General features: G+C 42.3%; 1 protein-coding gene across 1 annotated transcript in view; it reads left to right on the top strand.

Moving 5' to 3' along the window:
* LOC127623971 (MAM domain-containing glycosylphosphatidylinositol anchor protein 2-like) overlaps positions 1-18345 on the top strand; it is a 127377-nt gene extending 109032 nt beyond the window's left edge. The window contains exons 12-17 of the mRNA XM_052098539.1: positions 4994-5014; positions 5804-5959; positions 6654-6815; positions 12402-12535; positions 15169-15268; positions 18257-18345. Of these exons, the coding sequence (XP_051954499.1) occupies positions 4994-5014; positions 5804-5959; positions 6654-6815; positions 12402-12535; positions 15169-15268; positions 18257-18345 (662 nt within the window). The remainder of the gene's footprint in view (positions 1-4993; positions 5015-5803; positions 5960-6653; positions 6816-12401; positions 12536-15168; positions 15269-18256) is intronic.
* The last annotated feature ends 7267 nt before the right edge of the window (positions 18346-25612 follow it).

Below are 25612 nucleotides of genomic sequence, written 5' to 3'. Positions count from 1 at the left end.
TCAAATTAATTGTAATTAATCACACAGATCAATATTTGCTGAAAAAAGCCCCAAATAAAGACATTTTAATTTATAATAAATCAAAATAATATAAATATTACATGTAATAATATAATTTTTAATATTATAATAATATCAGGTCATACTGTGATTAATTATGTTATTTTTAACACATTATTATTTATGTCCTGTATATAATTAGGCGCACTGATGTAATGTTACATCGAAAGCCTCGATAAAATGTACATAGAACGCTTATTTCGGTAAATCTGACACAATTGAGCAGATACTAAGTCTTCAAAAAGGCTGTTTTTAATAACACACTCTATAATTTATTTTTGCATGAGCCACATGTATAAAATGAAACATTAACAGTCACGGAGGTCGTGTGAAAAATGGAGCTTCTCTTCAGAGCATCTGCCGTTTGTTTACAGATTCACTCTGTCTGTGTTGTTTGTCTTCTGAGCGCGCTCAGTGATGTTGTTGACTGTCAGCAGCTCATTACATCAGCCTGTGAGACACATTAATGAGGAAGTCAACATTTCATGAAATTACATCATATCCTACTGTTGATGGTAATTAATTCATGTTCCTCTTGAGAATGCTGGTCAGTTCATAACAGAATATAATTGTAACGAGTAATTTGAGCCGAAGGGAGTTTCAATCGTCCCGTGTGTCAGAGAGCGCTTTAGAAGAGAGCAAAGTGTTTTTGATCTTTCTCACTGTGTGTTTTATATTTGGACATATTTCTGTGATCATAGCTGAAGATGCTTTTGTCTGTCTGACTGATTAACCGGATCAGATGAACAATAATTATGTCTCTTGATCATTTGAAATTGTGATTGTTGGATGTCTGATTGTTCTCTGCCGTATATGTGAACATCATGACATCACAACCATGAGCTCATTATTTATGCTCAGAACACAAGAGACTGAACACAAGTGACTGAACACAAGAGACTGAACACAAGTGACTGAACACAAGTGACTGAACACAAGAGACTGAACACAAGCGACTGAACACAAGAGACTGAACACAAGCGACTGAACACAAGCGACTGAACACAAGCGACTGAACACAAGAGACTGAACACAAGAGACTGAACACAAGAGACTGAACACAAGAGACTGAACACAAGTGACTGAACACAAGAGACTGAACACAAGTGACTGAACACAAGTGACTGAACACAAGAGACTGAACACAAGCGACTGAACACAAGAGACTGAACACAAGCGACTGAACACAAGCGACTGAACACAAGCGACTGAACACAAGAGACTGAACACAAGAGACTGAACACAAGAGACTGAACACAAGCGACTGAACACAAGCGACTGAACACAAGCGACTGAACACAAGAGACTGAACACAAGCGACTGAACACAAGCGACTGAACACAAGAGACTGAACACAAGAGACTGAACACAAGAGACTGAACACAAATGACTGAACACAAGAGACTGAACACAAGTGACTGAACACAAGAGACTGAACACAAGAGACTGAACACAAGAGACTGAACACAAGCGACTGAACACAAGAGACTGAACACAAGAGACTGAACACAAGCGACTGAACACAAGAGACTGAACACAAGAGACTGAACACAAGCGACTGAACACAAGAGACTGAACACAAGCGACTGAACACAAGAGACTGAACACAAGAGACTGAACACAAGCGACTGAACACAAGAGACTGAACACAAGAGACTGAACACAAGCGACTGAACACAAGAGACTGAACACAAGAGACTGAACACAAGCGACTGAACACAAGTGACTGAACACAAGCGACTGAACACAAGAGACTGAACACAAGCGACTGAACACAAGCGACTGAACACAAGTGACTGAACACAAGCGACTGAACACAAGTGACTGAACACAAGAGACTGAACACAAGCGACTGAACACAAGTGACTGAACACAAGCGACTGAACACAAGCGACTGAACACAAGTGACTGAACACAAGCGACTGAACACAAGTGACTGAACACAAGCGACTGAACACAAGTGACTGAACACAAGTGACTGAACACAAGCGACTGAACACAAGAGACTGAACACAAGCGACTGAACACAAGAGACTGAACACAAGAGACTGAACACAAGCGACTGAACACAAGAGACTGAACACAAGAGACTGAACACAAGTGACTGAACACAAGAGACTGAACACAAGAGACTGAACACAAGTGACTGAACACAAGTGACTGAACACAAGAGACTGAACACAAGAGACTGAACACAAGCGACTGAACACAAGAGACTGAACACAAGAGACTGAACACAAGCGACTGAACACAAGAGACTGAACACAAGCGACTGAACACAAGCGACTGAACACAAGAGACTGAACACAAGAGACTGAACACAAGAGACTGAACACAAATGACTGAACACAAGAGACTGAACACAAGTGACTGAACACAAGTGACTGAACACAAGTGACTGAACACAAGAGACTGAACACAAGTGACTGAACACAAGTGACTGAACACAAGAGACTGAACACAAGAGACTGAACACAAATGACTGAACACAAGAGACTGAACACAAGTGACTGAACACAAGAGACTGAACACAAGAGACTGAACACAAGTGACTGAACACAAGAGACTGAACACAAGAGACTGAACACAAGAGACTGAACACAAATGACTGAACACAAGAGACTGAACACAAGTGACTGAACACAAGTGACTGAACACAAGAGACTGAACACAAGAGACTGAACACAAGTGACTGAACACAAGTGACTGAACACAAGTGACTGAACACAAGAGACTGAACACAAGAGACTGAACACAAGAGACTGAACACAAATGACTGAACACAAGAGACTGAACACAAGTGACTGAACACAAGAGACTGAACACAAGAGACTGAACACAAGTGACTGAACACAAGTGACTGAACACAAGTGACTGAACACAAGAGACTGAACACAAGTGACTGAACACAAGTGACTGAACACAAATGACTGAACACAAGAGACTGAACACAAATGACTGAACACAAGAGACTGAACACAAGTGACTGAACACAAGTGACTGAACACAAGAGACTGAACACAAGAGACTGAACACAAGTGACTGAACACAAGTGACTGAACACAAGTGACTGAACACAAGAGACTGAACACAAGAGACTGAACACAAGAGACTGAACACAAATGACTGAACACAAGAGACTGAACACAAGTGACTGAACACAAGAGACTGAACACAAGAGACTGAACACAAGTGACTGAACACAAGTGACTGAACACAAGTGACTGAACACAAGAGACTGAACACAAGTGACTGAACACAAGTGACTGAACACAATAGACTGAACACAAGAGACTGAACACAAGTGACTGAACACAAGTGACTGAACACAAGTGACTGAACACAAGAGACTGAACACAAGTGACTGAACACAAGTGACTGAACACAATAGACTGAACACAAGAGACTGAACACAAGTGACTGAACACAATAGACTGAACACGAGAGACTGAACACGAGTGACTGAACACAAATGACTGAACACGAGAGACTGAACACGAGAGACTGAACACGAGAGACTGAACACGAGTGACTGAACACAAGAGACTGAACACAAGAGACTGAACACAAGAGACTGAACACAAGAGACTGAACACAAGTGACTGAACACAAGAGACTGAACACAAGAGACTGAACACAAGAGACTGAACACAAGAGACTGAACACAAGAGACTGAACACAAGAGACTGAACACAAGAGACTGAACACAAGTGACTGAACACAAGAGACTGAACACAAGTGACTGAACACAAGTGACTGAACACAAGAGACTGAACACAAGAGACTGAACACAAGTGACTGAACACAAGAGACTGAACACAAGTGACTGAACACAAGTGACTGAACACAAGAGACTGAACACAAGTGACTGAACACAAGAGACTGAACACAAGAGACTGAACACAAGAGACTGAACACAAGTGACTGAACACAAGAGACTGAACACAAGTGACTGAACACAAGAGACTGAACACAAGAGACTGAACACAAGAGACTGAACACAAGTGACTGAACACAAGAGACTGAACACAAGTGACTGAACACAAGAGACTGAACACAAGTGACTGAACACAAGTGACTGAACACAAGTGACTGAACACAAGAGACTGAACACAAGTGACTGAACACAAGAGACTGAACACAAGTGACTGAACACAAGAGACTGAACACAAGTGACTGAACACAAGAGACTGAACACAAGAGACTGAACACAAGTGACTGAACACAAGAGACTGAACACAAGAGACTGAACACAAGAGACTGAACACAAGAGACTGAACACAAGTGACTGAACACAAGAGACTGAACACAAGTGACTGAACACAAGAGACTGAACACAAGAGACTGAACACAAGAGACTGAACACAAGAGACTGAACACAAGAGACTGAACACAAGTGACTGAACACAAGAGACTGAACACAAGTGACTGAACACAAGAGACTGAACACAAGAGACTGAACACAAGTGACTGAACACAAGAGACTGAACACAAGTGACTGAACACAAGTGACTGAACACAAGAGACTGAACACAAGTGACTGAACACAAGTGACTGAACACAAGAGACTGAACACAAGAGACTGAACACAAGAGACTGAACACAAGTGACTGAACACAAGTGACTGAACACAAGAGACTGAACACAAGATACTGAACACAAGTGACTGAACACAAGTGACTGAACACAAGTGACTGAACACAAGAGACTGAACACAAGTGACTGAACACAAGTGACTGAACACAAGAGACTGAACACAAGAGACTGAACACAAGTAACTGAACACAAGTGACTGAACACAAGTGACTGAACACAAGTAACATGTCATTGCGTTTAAGAAACAATAATTCTGATCTTCATGTGCACATGTATGAAAATAAATTTATTAATTTTTTTAAAAGATTATTAATGTTCTCATTTTTTCTTTTTACAGCTCCCATCAACCCTCATCTGAGTAAGTATTCATTGATATTTCTTTCTTTTTTCTGTCTTTCTTTCATCTCCCTTCCTTCTTTCATCTCTCCTTTCTTTCTATCTATCTTTCTTTCTTTCTTTCATTTATCTTCCTTCCTTAAGTCCTTCATCTCTCATTTCTTTCTTTATAAAGAAAAAGTTTTCTAAATGTTCTTACAACTTTTAGAGCAACAACATCTTTATTGAAATATTTCCATCTTTCTTTTCCATTCTTTCATCTTCCTCCACTCCTTTAGTCCTTTCATCTTTCCAACTCTCTCTCTCTCCTCTCTTTTTTTACGCTCTTGAGGTGATTTAGTTCAGTTGTCCTGATCTCTCGCAGTGGAAGTAGCATTAGCGTTCTCATTGGGGGTAAAACCTCCATTTAAATTCTCAGGCGTGGAGCGAGTGCCCGAGTCAAGAGCTTGCGGCCCTGTGACGGTCTTCAGCGAGAGGCCATAATCCCAGTCACTCAAAAAACACTTTAGATGCTCCCTACCCGAAGGTCACGCCGCTCCTTACTAGATTTAAAAAAATCAATGAATATTTATCTACAAACACCTCCTGAATTTCAATGACTTCCCAGAAAATCACACATCAGAGATTTAACATTTTTGGGTTGTTTGTGTTAAAGTAATAGCACTTACTCACATCATTCCAAACCTGCATGACTTTCTTCTGTGGAACACAAAAGGAGATGTTGAGCATAATGTTCACACTGCTCTTTTCCATCATTTCACTTGTTTCAATTATTGTTTTGTTTTGTTTTGTTTTGTTTGTTTGTTTTCAGGGGAGTTTCATTGCAGCTTTGAAGAGGAGTCCATTTGCATGTTCACTCAAGACCAGAACGATGACTTTGATTGGACGAGACACAGCGCGGCCACCCGTGACACTAAATACACGCCAAACACGGGCCCCAGCGGTGATCGTAGCGGCTCCAAGCAGGGTAGGTAACCCGAACCCGTCAGTGTCGAAATCCATCCCTCATTATAAAACAATCAGTTTGTCATAAGAAGCTTATCTTTCCGGTGCTCCGTGTCTCTTCGGATGAAAAGTTCTGGAATTTCGCAACTGAGCAACTCCTAATCCCTCGTGTTGTTTCCACAAGTTATCTTCAATTGCATTCATATCCGCTCGAGTTCCAATTACCCCTCTGAGCAATTTCATTTGAATGAAATTCGCCTTTTTAAATGAGGTTGTCTATTCCCAAACTGAGACTATGCCTCCAGCAGCCAATGACTCCGCTCCCGCGGAACGGTATTCCGGTTCATGCATTGACACATGCACAAAGAGGCTTTTGATAACGAGAAGGCGGCGCCGGTTGGAAGCTCTTAAGGTACGAAATGGTAGTTAGCGAGTCCTCTATGGGATAGCTGCTCATGTAAATAATACATTCACTTTAATCACCCTAATGCTGCCAAACTGTCCGACGTTTCATTACAGTCGAAGAGTCCTACAGAGAGTTCAATTATTCCGTTGTACTAATGTAATATAATGCATGACAGAAAAATAGTTTAGTATTATGATTAATGTATTAAATGATGTATAGTGTCTTAAATCATATTGCCTATGCCAGTGTTTTGTTGCTTTGGTCTCTTGTGGATTATTGTGTCACTTTATTGTGTTTGTATCACCAACAGGTTTCTATATGTACATCGAGACATCCAGACCTCGTAAACAGGGCGATACGGCACGTCTGCTGAGCCCCACGTTTAACGTCGCCCCTAAAAACCCCTACAGCATCACCAGCCCGCCAGCGTACTGCTTCACATTCTATTACCACATGTACGGCAAACATATCGGTAAGTCTGATCTCACTTTATGCTTCCATTGTATTTGTAGCTTGACTTTAACAAAACAGATTGTTTCAAAGCAGCTTTACAGAAAGTCACACTAGGCTTTTTAAAAGTTTAACTTGACATGTCATTTTAAAAAGGCAACCCTCATGACGCACTACGTTAACTATTTAAAAAATGCATCGGTAACAGGGTTAAAATGGAAATGGAGGAGGCAGGAACCGGTTCGGTTTGAACCATCAAAGTAATATTTTGTAATGAAAACTTAAACAATAAGACACAAAACACAAACGCATACATGGCAGCTGCGTGTGGCTCTCTCTCTCCCGAACTGCCATGTCCGGCTCGGCCTAATCCCTCTCCTTGGCTGATTAGCCCGATTGGGGCCTGCAGTGCGGACTCACGGCCCGGCCCCGCCATCCTCCTTGTCACACTCCGCCCTCCTTTGCCTCAGGCCGGGGAATACCCGGCATGATGGGTGCTGCCCTTCCGGCCTCGCCTTTGCTTGCTGGTTCCCAGACATGCCATCGCCTGGTCCTCGACCACTCCTCCATCCTCTGGTGGACGACAGCCGCTCCTCTCCGGGCGGACAGCAGTGAGTCCTACGACCCCCTGTGGATGGAACGCCCCTATGGCAGCTGGTAGCGTGCCCCTCTGCCCTTGGCAGCGGCTCCACCGCTCCAGGCGGCCGTCAGCGAGCACCTCCTCCCCTCGTGGATTGCGGCCATTCCTCCGAACTTCCTTCCTGGGTTTCGGCACCAATATAACAGGGTTAAAATGGGAAAGGAGGAGGCAGGAACCGGACGAAGCATCAAAGTAATATTTTGCAATGAAAACTTAAACAATAAGACACAAAACACAAACGCAAACACGGCAGCTGCGTGTGGCTCTCTCTCTCCCGAACTGCCACGTCCGGCTCGGCTTAATCCCTCTCCTTGGCTGATTAGCCTGATTGGGGGCCGACAGTGCGGACTCACGGCCCGGCCCCGCCATCCTCCTCGTCACACTCCGCCCTCCTTTGCCTCAGGCCGGGAAATACCCGGCATGATGGGCACTGCACTTCCGGCCTCGCCTTTGCTTGCTGGTTCCCAGACATGCCATCGCCTGGTCCTCGACCACTCCTCCATCCTCTGGTGGACGACAGCCGCTCCTCCCCGGGTGGACAGCAGCGAGTCCTATGACCCCCGGTGGATGGAACGCCACTCCGTGTTCTGGCGGCCGGTAGCGCGCCCCTTTGCCCCTGGCAGCGGCTCCACCGCTCCAGGCGGCTGGCAGCGAGCACCTCCTTCCCTCGCAGATGGCGGCCATTCCTCTGGATCCAGTCAGCCAAACAAGCAAGCTGACACGAGCGAGACCAAAGTGTCATTGAAGCGACCTATCGGTTAGGTTTAGGTTCAAGTTGTTGGTTAGGGAGGTACGTTTTACTCATTAAAACCTCCATGTTGTATTCAACTTAAAAACCTCGTCTGATTACGACACCGCTGCACTCGCTTTTGGCCCCCCGCTGGACATTTCCCTGGGAAACTGCACCCAAACGTGGAATGAAGCAAGTCATTTCGTTTGGCAAACATGTTGCCACGGTTACGTAATGTTCATGGGATCAAGCTGGAATAAACCCTTCCAAGGACACCTCAGATTAATGGTTTAACTCTGCCGTTTTGGCAGAAACTTTACATTATTTGGAGGGGGGTGAGTGATCAGAGTGTTTCCAGTATCCATTGAAATGCCCTAGAGATGCTCATACGCTCACAGCTTTTTGCAGAAGCTCTCACAGCTGATGTCTGTACCATTAGCATGTCGAGTCGAAGCGTTAGACAGGTCACGTCAAACCCCTCGACGTTCTACGGTACGACAGCCGCTGTGCATGCAACAGTCAGAGCTCGACACATCCATTACTGTCACATGTGCTGACATGTTGCGAAACATGTTCCATTCAGAGCGGTAAATGCACGTGTTGTGGCAACATGGAGCAATTTTGCAGTGCAGTGAGCAGAGCCTGTGAGAGCTTTTCCTGCAGACCGCTCGGATGCTCTCCTCGATTCGATGCTCCCTCGAGTGAGCTATCTGCTTTCTGCTTGAAAGGAGAGACACTTTGGATCCGAGGCTGGCAAAAAGGCATCACGTCTCTCTGTGATATGTGTCACGAGTCCAGAGACACAGACTGTAATGCATCAATGTGTCGTTTGTCCAGCCAGGGTTCCAAAAAGTGCTTTTAGATCATTGTGTTCTGTGTATATGAGTACAGAGGATGATTCGGTTCGTTTTTGATTAGTGCATCAATAGAATTGTGTCAAGTTTGTTGCACATTTTGGTTGAACTACTCAACACTGATGTGGAGTAATGCGAAAAAAGTGTGTTTGATTGTTGCAAAGTGACAAAAGACACCGATGTAACGTTTTGTCTCATTTGAAAAAGTAGCTTGTAACTAAAGAATCTTTACTATGTTGAAAACATCTGAGCTGTTATCACACTGCTGTTAGTGGAATAATACTAGTGTAGTACTATAAATATAATTGTAACTTGAATTGCATTGGTCCTGCACAGTGCTCCTAACGTCAACGAAATTACAGATGTGGGCGTAGGGGTACGACAAAAGACGAATGACTCCAGTCTGGTCTCCTTAGCAACTAAATTGGCCCGGTTGCTAGGGAGGGTAGAGTCACATGGGGTAACCTCCTCGTGGTCACTATAATGTGGTTCTCGCTCTCGGTGGGGCGTGTGGTGAGTGACTCCAGCCAGGTCTCCTTAGCAACCAAATTGTCCCGGTTGCAAGGGACGGTAGAGTCACATGGGGTAACCTCCTCATGGTGGCTATAATGTGGTTCTCGCTCTCTGTGTGGCGTGCATGGATGCCGCAGATAATAGCGTGAAGCCTCCACACGCGCTACGTCTCCACGGTAACACGCTCAACAAGCCACGTGATAAGATGCGTGGAGTGACGGTCTCAGACGCGGAGGCAACTGTGATTCGTCCTCCGCACCCGGATTGAGGCGAGTCACTACACCACCACGAGGACTTCGGGCACATTGGGAATTGAGCGTTACAGATTGGGGAGAAAAAAAAGAACGATAAATCTAAAAAGGAATTAATGTAAATAATCCAGTCATGGTATGATCTCCTGTACAACAAACGTTAACGGTTAATTACCTCACTGAAACAGCCGATATATGTGACATTAATCACAATCCACATCTACAACTTACATCCCCACAAACAAAGAAGAAATGAACTAAATGACGCGCTTGTCAGAATGCATCATTTACATTGTAAAAATGTGGTATATGTAATGACATAATAAGTCGCTAATACATCAGAATATTCATAATACGTTATTACTTCAGAGCTCAGGTTTTTAGGACACTTTTTTCCCTCCAATTTGTTGAGCGCGTTACCGCAGAGACGTAGCACGTGTGGAGGCTTCAAGCTATTCTCCGCGGCAACCACGAGGAGGTTACCCCATGTGACTCTATCCTCCCTAGCAACCGAGCCAATTTGGTTGCTAAGGAGACCTGGCTGGAGTCACTCACCACACGTCCCACCGAGAGCGAGAACCACATTATAGCGACCACGGGGAGGTTACCCCATGTGACTCTACCCTCCCTAGCAACCGAGCCAATTTGGTTGCTAAGGAGACCTGGCTGGAGTCACTCAGCACACCCTGCATTCAAACTCCAATTTCACATATTAAACGTATTATACATATAAACTTTAATATAGTTGATACACGTTTAAATAATTATAAGTAGCGCTTACTTTTATCTAAATATTTGAATATTTGGTCTGTTACAGTTTGTTACATGTTTTTGTCATTTTTCACATTATCGTCAACCAAAATATGTTGTTTTTGTTGACTAAATTTGCATGCTGTTTTAAAGTAAAATAGACTAAAATGAATGAATTTGACCTGGTGAAATAGCGTCCAAATTTAAAAGACATTTTCATCAAAATGCATCACGTTCATGTGACTGAAATAAAAAATGAATTCCTGTAATATTTGATGAAACAAACGTTAGTTTGCTGTATCTCGCCGCAAGAGGAAGTGGGGCAGCATGCCGACGGGAACGCCATCAGATCAGCTGACAGCCGCTGCAGTTTATCACCTGCGATGAGGTCAGAGCTAATTAATAAAGCTCACTTCAAAGTTTGCCTGTGCAGTTCTTCTCTTTGAGTTTGTTTACCGGGTAAATCCCAGAGCTCAAAGTAAACACTCGCACTGAGTGCCTGTCATCTCTGGAAGAGGAGCGGGATCAGAGCGTTTCCATTAGTGACGAGGGATCATGTAATTGTGTGCGAGACCCCTTCACTGACTACAATACATCACGTCCAGAATCCAGAGAACAACTTATTCATCTCTAAATGAGTCTGTTTATCAGTGCCGGTCGACTGGGCAGACTTTAATGAGAGGAGGGGAACGATCCTTCTTCACGGCTATTAACGATTTCATTTCACCTTAAATATTTCTCAACCCTGCAGTCGCCACCGAGCAGTACCCTAGCATGTTTGGGTACTTTTAGGATTATGATGTACCAAAAATAACTTGTCACATTGTTCCAGGTTCATTACAAGTTATGATAACCCTAACAGCATTTGTGGCGTAATATTGATTCGCACAAAAAAGTGTGGAAGTGTGTTCCAGTGAGACACTTCCAATGCAAGTCTATGGGGTTTAATCTGTAAACATTAAAATACTCACTGTTATAAAAGTATAGACACAAGACATAAACAGTATGTGTGTTAACATGATTTTACTGTCATTAAATCACTCACTGAACACATCTGTGGAAAAATAGAGACAATTTACAACTCTGTTGCCATGACGACGTAACGCTGTAAACCCTAAAATTTCAATTTAAACAACTTTACAGCTCAAATAACACACAAGAGTTTTAACAGAGGAATTAATGTAAGTGCTTTTATAAAATTATAACCGTCACATTTCTGCCTTTAAACCCTCCAAAAATTGTCCCCATTGACTTCCATTATAAGTGTCTCACTGGAACACACATTTGTTTTTCCCCCAATGTGGAACGCCCAATTCCCAATGCGCTCCAAGTCCTCGTGGTGGCGTAGTGACTCGCCTCAATCCGGGTGACCGAGAGCGAGAACCACATTATAGCGACCACGAGGAGGTTACCCCATGTGACTCTACCCTCCCTAGCAACCAGGCCAATTTGGTTGCTAAGGAGACCTAGCTGGAGTCACTCACCACATGCCGCACCGAGAGAGAGAACCACATTATAGCGACCACGAGGAGGTTACCCCATGTGACTCTACCCTCCCTAGCAACCAGGCCAATTTGGTTGCTAAGGAGACCCGGCTGGAGTCACTCAGCACGCCCTGGAAAAAATTCAGTAATTTGGTTGCTACTGTCAATGTTAATTTCACATATCTATGAATGTCTTATTAGATATCTTTAACTACTTTCCATTTTATTGCATACAAAATCCATTTCCAGATATCTAACATGTAGAAATACATTTCCCAAGATCAAAAACGAGCCTTTCACTAGTTTCGGATCATCAGTTTGACAGTTACGCTGCTGAACTGCACTGATGTACATGGTTAAATGAATTGATTGGATTTGTCCCGCAGGCAGTCTGAATGCGTTTGTGAAGCAGAAAGGTCAGTCCACTTCAGACGCCGGACCGGTCTGGTCTCTCAGCGGGAACCAAGGGGACCGATGGAGACAGGCCAAAATTAGCATCCATCCCATTTCATCTTTCCAGGTGAGTGAACGACAGAATCATTGAGCTAACAGTTATTCTGTCATGCACGGTCATGAGTGCATACAAGTGTATAACATACCGTATATATATATATAAATGCTGTTAAATGCACATCTGTGACACATGGGCGGAGCTATGTGTTATTAACTTAATGATAACGGTCTTCCTACTGTAAAATACCAAATATAGATGCCATTCAGTGTCCACACACTTTGTTGTTGGTGACTGTTTTTTGCAGGGTTCAGATACAGATGTGCTCGAGATATTTGCCAACTTTAATTCACAAGCCAGGATGTTTGCAACACAGAACCTCGCAAACGTTGCCAAATCTTTTAGCTTATGTACATCCTGCGATCTTCCAAACTAACTTAAAATGAATCAATAACAGGCTTCAGAACTGACAAATGTGCACAATGTGCATTGAACTACGGAAAGCCACAAGGGACTAAAACTGTGTTTTGTTTTTAAATCACATTTTAAAGAGACCGTTCACCCCTAAATTAAAATTCTGTCATCATTTATTCACCCTCATGCCGTCCCAGATGTGTGTGACTTTCTTTCATCTGCAGAACACAAATTAAGATTTTTAGAAGAATATTTCAGCTCTGTTGGTTCATACAATGCAAGTGAATGGTGACCTGAAGCTCTAAAATCACATAAAGGCAGCATAAAAGTATTCCAGTGGTTTAATTAATGTTTTCAGAAGTGATATGATAGGTGTGGGTGAGAAACAGATCAAAATTTTATATTTTTCCTATAAATCTCCTCCTTTGACCATCCCCGATCAGTAGATGGTGATATGCACAAAGAATGCGAATCGGCAAAAAACGGTGAAAGTGAAAGTGTAGATTTATAGAAGTGCATTTATAGAAGTGCATTTATAGAAGTGCATTTATAGAAGTGCATTTATAGATGGGCATTTATAGATATGCATTTATAGATGTGCATTTATAGATGTGCATTTATAGATGTGCATTTATAGATGGGCATTTATAGATATGCATTTATAGATGTGCATTTATAGATGTGCATTTATAGATGTGCATTTATAGATGTGCATTTATAGAAGTGCATTTATAGATGGGCATTTATAGATATGCATTTATAGATATGCATTTATAGAAGTGCATTTATAGAAGTGCATTTATAGATGTGCATTTATAGATGTGCATTTATAGATGTGCATTTATAGAAGTGCATTTATAGATGGGCATTTATAGATGGGCATTTATAGATATGCATTTATAGATATGCATTTATAGAAGTGCATTTATAGAAGTGCATTTATAGATGTGCATTTATAGATGTGCATTTATAGATGTGCATTTATAGAAGTGCATTTATAGATGGGCATTTATAGATGTGCATTTATAAAAGTGCATTTATAGATGTGCATTTATAGATGTGCATTTATAGATGTGCATTTATAGAAGTGCATTTTTAGATGTGCATTTATAGATGTGCATTTATAGAAGTGCATTTATAGATGGGCATTTATAAAAGTGCATTTATAGATGTGCATTTATAGATTTGTATTTATAGATGTGCATTTATAGATGTGCATTTATAGATATGCATTTATAAAAGTGCATTTATAGATATGCATTTATAGAAGTGCATTTATAGAAGTGCATTTATAGATGTGCATTTATAGATGTGCATTTATAGAAGTGCATTTAAAGAAGTGCATTTATAGAAGTGCATTTATAGATGTGCATTTATAGATATGCATTTATAAAAGTGCATTTATAGAAGTGCATTTATAGAAGTGCATTTATAGATGTGCATTTATAGATGTGCATTTAAAGAAGTGCATTTATAGAAGTGCATTTATAGATGTGCATTTATAGAAGTGCATTTATAGATGGGCATTTATAGATGTGCATTTATAGAAGTGCATTTATAGAAGTGCATATATAGATGTGCATTTATAGATATGCATTTATAGATGGGCATTTATAGATGTGCATTTATAGAAGTGCATTTATAGATTTGTATTTATAGATGGGCATTTATAGAGGTGCATATATAGATGTGCATTTATAGATATGCATTTATAGATGGGCATTTATAGAAGTGCATTTATAGAAGTGCATTTATAGATGGGCATTTATAGAAGTGCATATATAGATGTGCATTTATAGATATGCATTTATAGATGTGCATTTATAGATGTGCCATTATAGATGTGCATTTATAGATGTGCATTTATAGAGGTGCATATATAGATGGGCATTTATAGATATGCATTTATAGATGGGCATTTATAGAAGTGCATTTATAGAAGTGCATTTATAGATGGGCATTTATAGAAGTGCATATATAGATGTGCATTTATAGATATGCATTTATAGATGTGCATTTATAGATGTGCCATTATAGATGTGCATTTATAGATGTGCATTTATAGAAGTGCATTTATAGATGGGCATTTATAGATGTGCATTTATAGAAGTGCATTTATAGAAGTGCATTTATAGATTTGCATTTATAGATGTGCATTTATAGATGTGCATTTATAGATGTGCATTTATAGATGTGCATCTCTGTTGTGCTGTAATCACATGACACACAATGATTTACAGACTGTAGAAACGGCTTGTGTGAAGTGTTCTGTGTATTCTGGCTCACAGGTGATATTTGAAGGGATTCGTGGTCCGGGCATCGAGGGAGACATCGCTGTCGATGATGCAACTCTTGAGGAGGGCGAATGCCCCGACCCACCATCCAATCGTATGTATCAAGCATGTATCTCCATGGCAACCAGCCCGTAATTGCACACGCACCAGCAACCACAATTTTGTCCAGGAGAGCTCCGTAATTACACGAGAGAGTTAACAAAGAGAAGAACAGAAACGAGGCCGGCGGAAGGAACTGACGAGACTTGATAGTGGCAGAAATAAAACTCGCTCTTTGCGAGCAGTTAAAAAAATCTGCTTTTCCTTTCTGGAGGAATCAAAACTGAATCATGAAATGAAGTTAATCTTGTTATTTGCTCTACCCAGACTCACAGACATCTAAAGAATGATAAAACACTTCTGCACGAGAAGTTGCATGTATTATAAAATATAATATGTAGATTTTGTGTGTGTTGTATATTCAGGTATTACAAATGAATATTCATGACTAACTGTAAACACACATGAGTACATTACAGGAGCTAACTGTGTTTTGGGTGAATCTTACCAAGAAATGTCCCTGTCTTAATTCACCCCCAAATAAAAAGAGCATTTCAAAATCTGTGTCCCATGGGGTTCTGGGTATCTCAGCGAGTATTGATGCTGACTATCACACCTGGAGTCGTGAGTTTGAATCCAGGGAGTGACTCCAGTCAGGTCTCCTTAGCAACCAAATTGGCCCGGTTGCTAGGGAGGGTAGAGTCACATGGGGTAACCTACTTGTGGTCGCTATAATGTGGTTCTCGCTCTCGGTGGGGCGTGTGGTGAGTTGTGCGTGGATGCAGCGGAGAATAGCGTGACGCCTCCACACACGCTACGTCTCCATGGTAACGTGCTCAACAAGTCACGTGATAAGATGCGCGGATTGACGGTCTCAGACGCGGGGGCAACTGAGATTCATCCTCCACCACACGGATTGAGGCGAGTCACTACGCCACCACGAGGATGTAGAGCGTATTGGGATTTGTGCGTTCCACATTGGGGTGGGGGGGTGTGTGTTCCAGTGAGACACTTACAATGGAAGTCAATGGGGACAATTTTCAGAAGGTTTAAAGGCAGAAATGTGACGCCTATAATTTTATAAAAGCACTTACATTAATTTTGTTAAACCTCTTGTGTATTATTTGAGCTGTAAAGTTGTTTAAATTGAATTTATAGTGTTTACAGTGATGTGTCGTCATGGCAACAGAGTTGTATAATTGGCCATATCTTTCCAGAGATGTGGTCAGTGAGTGATTTAATGACAGTAAAATCATGTTAACACACATATTGTCTTGTGTCTATATTTTTATAACAGTGAGTATTTTAATGTTTACAGATTAAACCCCATAGACTTGCATTGGAAGTGTCTCACTGGAACACACTGTTAAAGAAAATGAGTGACGAGTCGAAAATCATTTGTGTGGTGATCATCATTACGCCTTAAATGCTGTCGATTGAGCTGAACATGAACCTGGAAGTTTCAATAAATTAATTTTATGTATATATATTCCCATGATTTAAAAATACTTCACAATTGTGTTTATTTATTGCATTACAGTGATGAAAATGGAGGTGCATGATTTAATTTTCACAAGAGTAATGTTAAATAAATTGCTAATTTAAATTGCACAATTGTTAATTATTTATAATTTTCTTTCTTTTTGGGGGTGAAATATGGCCCGGACATTTTCTTGACTGCTTATTTTGTGAATAATTCTTTTTTACATTCATTATACCATGTTTTTTTTCTCTCTGTCTGTCTGTCTCTCTCTATCTCTCTGTCTGTATGTATGTCTGTCTGTCTCTCTGTCCGTCTCTCTGTCTGTCTGTCTCTCTGTCTGTCTCTCTGTACATCTGTCTGTGTCTCTGTCTCTCTCTGTGTCTCTGTACGTCTCTGTCTATCTGTCTGTCTCTCTGTGTCTCTGTCCGTCTCTGTGTCTCTGTCCGTCTCTGTGTCTCTGTCTGTCTCTCTCTGTGTCTCTGTCTGTCTCTCTGTGTCTCTGTCTGTCTCTCTGTGTCTCTGTCTGTCTCTCTGTGTCTCTGTGTGTCTCTGTCCGTCTCTCTGTGTCTCTGTCTGTCTCTGTCTATCTGTCTGTCTCTCTGTGTCTCTGTACGTCTCTGTGTCTCTGTCTGTCTCTCTGTGTCTCTGTCCGTCTCTGTCTATCTGTCTGTCTCTCTGTGTCTCTGTCTGTCTCTGTCTATCTGTCTGTCTCTCTGTGTCTCTGTCCATTTCTGTGTCTCTGTCTGTCTCTCTGTGTCTCTGTCCGTCTCTGTCTATCTGTCTGTCTCTCTGTGTCTCTGTACGTCTCTGTCTATCTGTCTGTCTCTCTCTGTGTCTCTGTACGTCTCTGTCTATCTGTCTGTCTCTCTGTGTCTCTGTCCGTCTCTGTGTCTCTGTCTGTCTCTCTCTGTGTCTCTGTCCGTCTCTGTCTGTCTCTCTGTGTCTCTGTCTGTCTCTCTGTGTCTCTGTCTGTCTCTCTGTGTCTCTGTCCGTCTCTGTGTCTCTGTCTGTCTCTGTGTCTCTGTCTGTCTCTCTGTGTCTCTGTCCATCTCTGTGTCTCTGTCTGTCTCTCTGTGTCTCTGTCTGTCTCTCTGTGTCTCTGTCCATCTCTGTGTCTCTGTCTGTCTCTCTGTGTCTCTGTCCATCTCTGTGTCTCTGTCCGTCTCTGTGTCTCTGTCCATCTCTGTGTCTCTGTCTGTCTCTCTGTGTCTCTGTCCGTCTCTGTGTCTCTGTCCGTCTCTGTGTCTCTGTCTGTCTCTCTGTGTCTCTGTCCGTCTCTGTGTCTCTGTCCGTCTCTGTGTCTCTGTCTGTCTCTCTGTGTCTCTGTCCATCTCTGTGTCTCTGTCTGTCTCTCTGTGTCTCTGTCCGTCTCTGTGTCTCTGTCTGTCTCTCTGTGTCTCTGTCCATCTCTGTGTCTCTGTCTGTCTCTCTGTGTCTCTGTCCATCTCTGTGTCTCTGTCTGTCTCTCTGTGTCTCTGTCTGTCTCTGTCTATCTGTCTGTCTCTCTCTGTGTCTCTGTCTGTCTCTCTGTGTCTCTGTCTGTCTCTCTGTCTCTCACAGCTATCAGAGGAACGGCTCCACACACAGTCTGCAGTATATGGCCGTTGTGCGTCACGCTGTTCTTTACGCTGTTGTTTCGTCAGAGGTGACGCTCCACATGGGAGAAGACTCCAGATGCGTCCCTTAACAATGAATCACCAAAGATTCCTGCTTTCGGCTTGCTGAGGAGGCACAACACTCTCTCAACATGCCAAACTATCATGAAACAACTACAAACAGAACATTAATAAAGATTCGCTCACTTTTCTTTGATAAATATCGTGCTCTGCCAACTGCACTCTCAGGAGGACATCTGAGAGCAATTTACTGGCGGAGCATCGGGCACCAGCGGGCATGTCTGGACCCGACTGACGGTTTAAACACTGACCTGGAAACAGTTTGAAAAGCACAATGACAACTTCAACATCGGGGTGTAAAGATTCATCTGAAATGGAGGAAAGACTGTCAAATCATGCTCTTGGCAAACAAACCCTGTTTTTCTGTTTTGTTTAGTTTTGTTTGTTTTGCACATAAACACTAAACTCAATGTTGCTTTTATACCCCGACATACTGTAAGTAGCAGCCTGATTTCAAACACTGTGCACAAGTTTCTGAGCCGCGGAGTGACAGGAAAACCCAGTGAAGGTGCATTTACGGGATGAGACCTGCGGGACAATGCGGAATAATGACTAGATCACTTCAGTTTTGTTCGTCGCCGTTGCCAACACCAGTGACAGAATTTCTGCCATTAAAAAAGAAGTGCCTTCAGGTTACAAAACGTTCCCCGACACCTGAACATCAACACCAGACGTCAATGTTTCTAACATCACAGATGGGCTATTTTTTACGCATTTATATCGTCCCCATGTGCTGGAATGCCACGTTTGAATCCCGCGCAAATGGACCACATTGACTCCCGACGCGGAAAGGACGATGCCGGGAGCGTTCTGACGGTAGCCGCGGCCTTTATCCGCGCATCAGGAAATGACGTCATGCCGCTGTCGTCAGAGAATGTCGCATCTACACACAGCAGCCTGCGATTCGCTCTGACGTTCCTCTAAAGAGAATCAAGTGATAAAACGGGACGCAAACGGGTTTTGGAACGGACCCAGATTGCGTCTGAAAGGCCTGCAGATCCCTACACACGTCATTTATATCCCGAACGATGTGCACTCTAAAAGAAAAACAAAAAATGTTCATAATTATAATAATATTTTATTACTCTATACAGAATGTGTCTCAGCTTTTACACAGACTGTGAGAGACGGGGACAGTATCAACCTGAGCGCTTTGAAACGGTGTTGTAAAAAAAAGATTTCCATACGTTGTGTTCTGAAAATGTTTTGACAAGCTGTGTCTCGTTTCTTCTTCTTTACGTTCAAATGTTCCGACTTTACCGTCAGTGTTTGCGTTGTCTCCCTTGCATTGCTAGAAATGTCAAAACAGATGGGAAATTCTCAGACAACGCCGGATCGGTAATTGTACAGTTTGTATGTGTAAAAAAAAAGCTCTGATCGTTCAGATTTATATGAGATGTTTTACGGACCAGTCGATGAAGCACAACATTTCAGATTCAGAAACATAAATCATACAGTATATGTGACGATCCCCCTGTAAAAGTGCTGAACGTACCCTCAGAACATTCAAACAGCCCTTTAGCAACAATGCAAATAAAAGAAAACAAGGGCTGGCGATTTAATGCATTCATTCAGTATGTTTACCCTCCTATTGTCTTTGGGTCATTTTTGACCAGGGATTGCTGGAGAATACATTATAAATACTGCAACGATTTTGTGCTCCTATAGAGTAAAGTATGTTTATAAATGTATATATACTGTATATATAGTACGTTACATGTTTTATATATATATATATATACTGTATATATAGTACATTACATGTTATATATACTGTATATACAGTAAATTATGTTTATAAATATATATATATACTGTATATACAGTACATTACATGTTTATATATATATATATATATAGTATATACAGTACAGTAAATGTTATATATACTGTATATATAGTAGAGTATCATTTTATAAATATATATGTTTATGTTATATTTATATATATATATATATACAGTATATACAGTACAGTACATATCATTATTTTCTTTTATAATCAGAGAACTGATTTTTGTTTAGTGCCGTTTAAAGACTAATGAAGAATTTATGCATTTTTAATGGTTTTAATACGGGTCAAAAGTGACCCGAAAGACAATAGGAGGGTTACGTTTATTAAAACATTCATGCAATTTGTGGCTCAAAAAGGACTTTACGCTATATGTTAACACAACCACAGGTTTGCACTCCACATCTCATTGTTTTGTTTTTTAAAGAAAAGGCGGGATGAGTCGAAATGAATGTTTGTGGTAATTAACACTATGACACAAATGCTTTCTCTTGATTACAACAGGAGCAATCTAGTTTTGGTGATCAGGCCGCTCATTTCTACATTTGCCACAAAAACATATTCGGCATTTTCAATGTTTATGATTCTGAGCGTGCTGCTGGATGCATTACATTAGTGACGATAACACAGCTGGTCATAAAGTCCCACATCACAACAGAGAGGTCAAAAAACTTCAATTTGTGAACTCACACTGAAATAATGAAGCATGACTGCAGTTTCCCTGCAATGATTCGGGTGTTACTGGAGGAGGTCACATATCTGTGCTGGTGTATGTAGTGTACTATAGGTCAGTACATGATGAAAAAATGTAAACAAATCCGAGTTTAATGATTGACCATCAGTACAGGACTTCGTATGGATGACACAATCTTCTGTTTAAAGAATCGCTCCGTTTCTAGAGTCACGTCATTGCATCAAAAAAGTAATCAGATTACTAATTACAACATTCAGTTACTTTCTAAAACTCTTTTTAACAGAACATTTGGCACAAATGACATTCTCAAGACAATATTCACTGTGATTTAGATGAGAAAATAAATTCGATTACCTCCCTGACTGTCCTGATATGAAAGGGGGTGTTCACACGTGGCAGGTTTGGTTCGATTAAAACGAACTCTGGTGCGATTGTTCACCCGAACCTTGGTGCGCACCAATCAAGCGGATCAAGACCGCCTGAATAGCGGGTCTCGGTCCGCTTCCAAATGAACTCTGGTGCAGTTCGACTGATATATGAACGCAGCATGGACCAAAGACGTCTAAACGGACCAAAAACAGGAAGTGATTTGCCTTTAATACTGACCTCAAGCATACCTGGTTCTTCTCATCATAGGAGCTATGTTGCCCATTACAGTTCGGGACAGGCGTCGGATGTTCAGCAAGCTCCATTGCAAAATTTACGTCATAAAAGCTGTCCAATCAGGGGGTTTTTCAGCCCAATTTCGAATGTCCAATTCCCAAGTCCTCATGGTGGCGTAGCGTGTGGCGAGTTGTGCGTGGATGCTGCGGAGAATAGCGTGAAGCCTCCACACGCGCTACGTCTCCGTGGTAACGCGCTCAACAAGTCACGTGATAAGATGCGCGGATTGACGGTCTGAGACACGGAGGCAGCTGAGATTCGTCCTCCGCCACCCGGATTGAGTCGCTATGCCACCACGAGGACTTAGAGCGCATTGGGAATTGGACATTTGAAATTGGGCTGAAAAAAACCCTGATTGGACAGCTTTTATGACGTATATTTTGCCCCACCGAGAGCGAGAACCACATTATAGCGACCATGAGATGGTTACCCCATGTGAGTCTACCCTCCCTAGCAACCGGGCCAATCTGGTTGCTAAGGAGACCTGGCTGGAGTCACTCACCACACGCCCCACCGAGAACGAGAACCACATTATAGCGACCACGAGGAGGTTACCCCATGTGACTGTACCCTCCCTAACAACCGGGCCAATCTGGTTGCTAAGAAGACCTGACTGGAGTGACTCACCACACGCCCCACCGAGAACGAGAACCACATTATAGCGACCACGATGAGGTTACCCCATGTGACTGTACCCTCCCTAGCAACCGGGCCAATCTGGTTGCTAAGGAGACCTGACTGGAGTGACTCATCACACGCCCCACCGAGAGCGAGAACCACATTATAGCGACCTTGAGGAGGTTACCCCATGTAACTCTACCCTCCCTAGCAACAGGGCCAATTTGATTGCTAAGGAGACCCGGCTGGAGTCACTCACCACACGCCCCACCGAGAACGAGAACCACATTATAGCGACCACGATGAGGTTACCCCATGTGACTGTACCCTCCCTAGCAACCGGGCCAATCTGGTTGCTAAGGAGACCTGACTGGAGTGACTCATCACACGCCCCACCGAGAGCGAGAACCACATTATAGCGACCACGAGGAGGTTACCCCATGTAACTCTACCCTCCCTAGCAACAGGGCCAATTTGGTTGCTAAGGAGACCTGGCTGGAGTCACTCAGCACACCCTGGATTCCAGCTGTGATAGTCAGTGTCAATACTCACCGAGCTACCCAAACACCCAACAACTGCAGTTCTTTACTGTATTTAATCAGAAATAAACATTTACAGTAAACCGCTGCATTATAGCGTGTCGCTGTGATAGCAGGTATTTGTCCTGTATTGGTCGTTCAGTCATTCAACTCGATTTGTGCTCAATTAATGATCAGAAATGCTTCTTTTCACTGTATTTCTTTGGATTTATCATGCATTTCTGTGTCAACCTTGCAACTAATGATGAAAAAATAAAGAAAGCTATTTTACATCTGTTTTGAAGTGACTTACTGTATGAATCATTTTTCTGCTTGTGTTCCTGTTGGCAGATGAATAAATACTGTGACAAGGAAAAGACCTAAACTGAGATATAAGTATTTTTTAACATCCTAAAAAAGACACTTCACCTTTAAGAAAATAACAAGGACTGTGTGCTGTGATGTATTGTATATAAAAATGCTTAACTTTGCTTATTAATTAGTTCAATTAATGTCAAAGCAAATTGTATGGGATTTTACTTACACTGCACTATACATTATATATACATATATAGTTACTCTCCTTCCTTATTAACATCCCGAATATAAAACCTCAAGTTCATCATCTCTGGACTCCATCAGAACACCTCTGATGTCTGTATCCGCAGGAATGAGGACATGACCCTCAGACGCTCATTAACATGCATGCTCGCCTGCGCCCCGCTCTACGATGTCACTGATGTTACATTAGACTGGCCTATCTCACACGGCTGCATGAGTGCACGAGGTAATGTCACAGAATGCAAATGCATTTAATGCGACTCTGAGGGACCTATGATGTCACTCAAGTCACATTCTTACGGCATGCCAGCTTCCGAACATCTTCGGGAGTCCTCAAGGGGGCGCTGGAGATTCCTTCGAATGTCTGCGCCATTAAACCAGATGTGTTATTATTCAGGTGGCTATAAATGTCAGCAGGTTTACTAACTTGCTCAGAAAGATTCTCTGCAACAGTCGTTGACCTTAAAGAGACAACTGACTCTAGTAGAAGAGTGTGTGCTATAGTGCATCCTGCCCACCTCATTAGGGAAACGGCAGAGCGGCGTCTGGGCAGAGCGAGGCCGGGAAGATAAGTGGCGAATTACTTTCACCTGCGTGCCACACCGGTCTCACGTTGCATCGAGGGGTGACAGGAGTACTAAAGGAGAAGAGATAGCGGCCGACGGGAGAGAGAGAGGCGCTCGCCCGCTCCAGATATGGCGCCGAGTGGTGCTCGGCCCGCTGTCCTGCTTCCGTCCTTGACGCCGGGTGATGGCACTGGACCCCTTAGACATTCCTTCCGGTTGCAGGTTGATGCCGGGCTCCAACGCCACCGGATCGAACACTCCCTCAGCGTCAGCGTCCCTACACATAAACTCTGTTGACATGAGCTCCATGCATCTCTCTCTCCCGTCTGCCGCCATCTCTTCTCCTTGAGAAGTCCCGCCGCCTCTCGCTGGAACGCAAGACCGCTGTGGCACGCGGGTGAAAGTCATGCGCCACTTATCTTCCCGGCCTCGCTCTGCCCAGATGCCGCTCGGCTCCACCCTGCTCACCACGCCCCTCATGAAATATCACACCTGTGTCTGTTCCAGCCCTAGGCTCCCACATTTATGCTTATCTACATTTGATCTCCAGCCGTCCATAATCAGAACAAACCCGAGGCACATTTTTGGAGCACCTGTTGACAATCGCTTCTTTTAAAAGATCAGTCCTTGGTTTCAGATTGGCACGTTTGAAGCAGGAAAGATGGACAGAATGTTAACAGGTGATCAGACGGAAATGCTCTGTCAAACAGATGCTCGTGAGAGGGACGTGAAAGAATCCAGCGAGGAATGCGTCCATGAAAATAAATAAAGGTCAGGCTGCATCACAAGTGTCTGCTTGGACACAGACGCACAAAGAGCAGGATGGAAACACTTTGCACACATCAACGTCAAGCCAAAGTAAAAATGTGTAGCAAAGAAAAGCGAACACTGAAAAAGAGATTGAATGGCTTGCAGGGTTGCGAGAGTCTTTTGAAGACAAACACAAAGACGACCTACAGCAGCCTTTGCTGTTTCCATAAAGTATTGTTCAGAATGACAGGACAGAAATCGCTGTTGTAGAAAGACATCAGTGCAAGACCGTAACTGAGAATGAAAGGGGATAAAAACAACTGTGCAACTTTGCTAGAACGGCAATTCAGTCTAATTCACTGGCACAGTTGGAGCCAAAATCCTGACGCTGTCTAAACAGAATGACGTCTACTTTTTAAATTATGTCACAAATGTCGACATCATGTTTTTCCGTTTAACTCAAGCGCATAAACTCTATGTCGATACATCACATGTCGCGAAAAACTGGTTTGGAAACACTTTTTGTTGATAAAATTGGCATTAACGCAAAGATGTAGTGTCACATGAACATGAGTTTGCCCCAATCGTTAGCCTGTGTTACCATGACGACAGTATTGAACAAATTAATGGCCGCTGTTTTGCATTTTCACAGCATTCAGAATAACAGACGGCAGTCACGGAATAAGCCCACAATATAAAAAACATCATTTCTGTGCACAAAGATGTTTTAAATAAAAAAGAAGTACACAATACTGGGAGAAAATCATCAGTGCTTTTATTTGTATTTATTTTTTTGGAACACTTACAGCCCAATTCTATTAAATTATTGTTTAGTTTTACTTTTGAAAAAATGCCGGCAAAATACCCTGAATTAAATTAAATAAATTACCAAACGGAAAAAAAGCATTAAATTTAAAAACTTTACCAAACGAAAAAAAGCAATAAATTAAAAAACATTTACCAAACGAAAAAGCATTAAATTAAAAAACATTTACCAAACGAAAAAGCATTAAATTACAAACCCAAAATTACCAAACGAAAAAAGTATTAACTAAAAAAAATTATAATTACCAAGCGAA

Source organism: Xyrauchen texanus, chromosome 30 (genome assembly GCF_025860055.1).
Source record: "Xyrauchen texanus isolate HMW12.3.18 chromosome 30, RBS_HiC_50CHRs, whole genome shotgun sequence".
Taxonomy (NCBI): domain Eukaryota; kingdom Metazoa; phylum Chordata; class Actinopteri; order Cypriniformes; family Catostomidae; genus Xyrauchen; species Xyrauchen texanus.
Note: the sequence above shows the minus strand (reverse complement) of the source record. Positions and strands in the feature narration are given on the sequence as shown.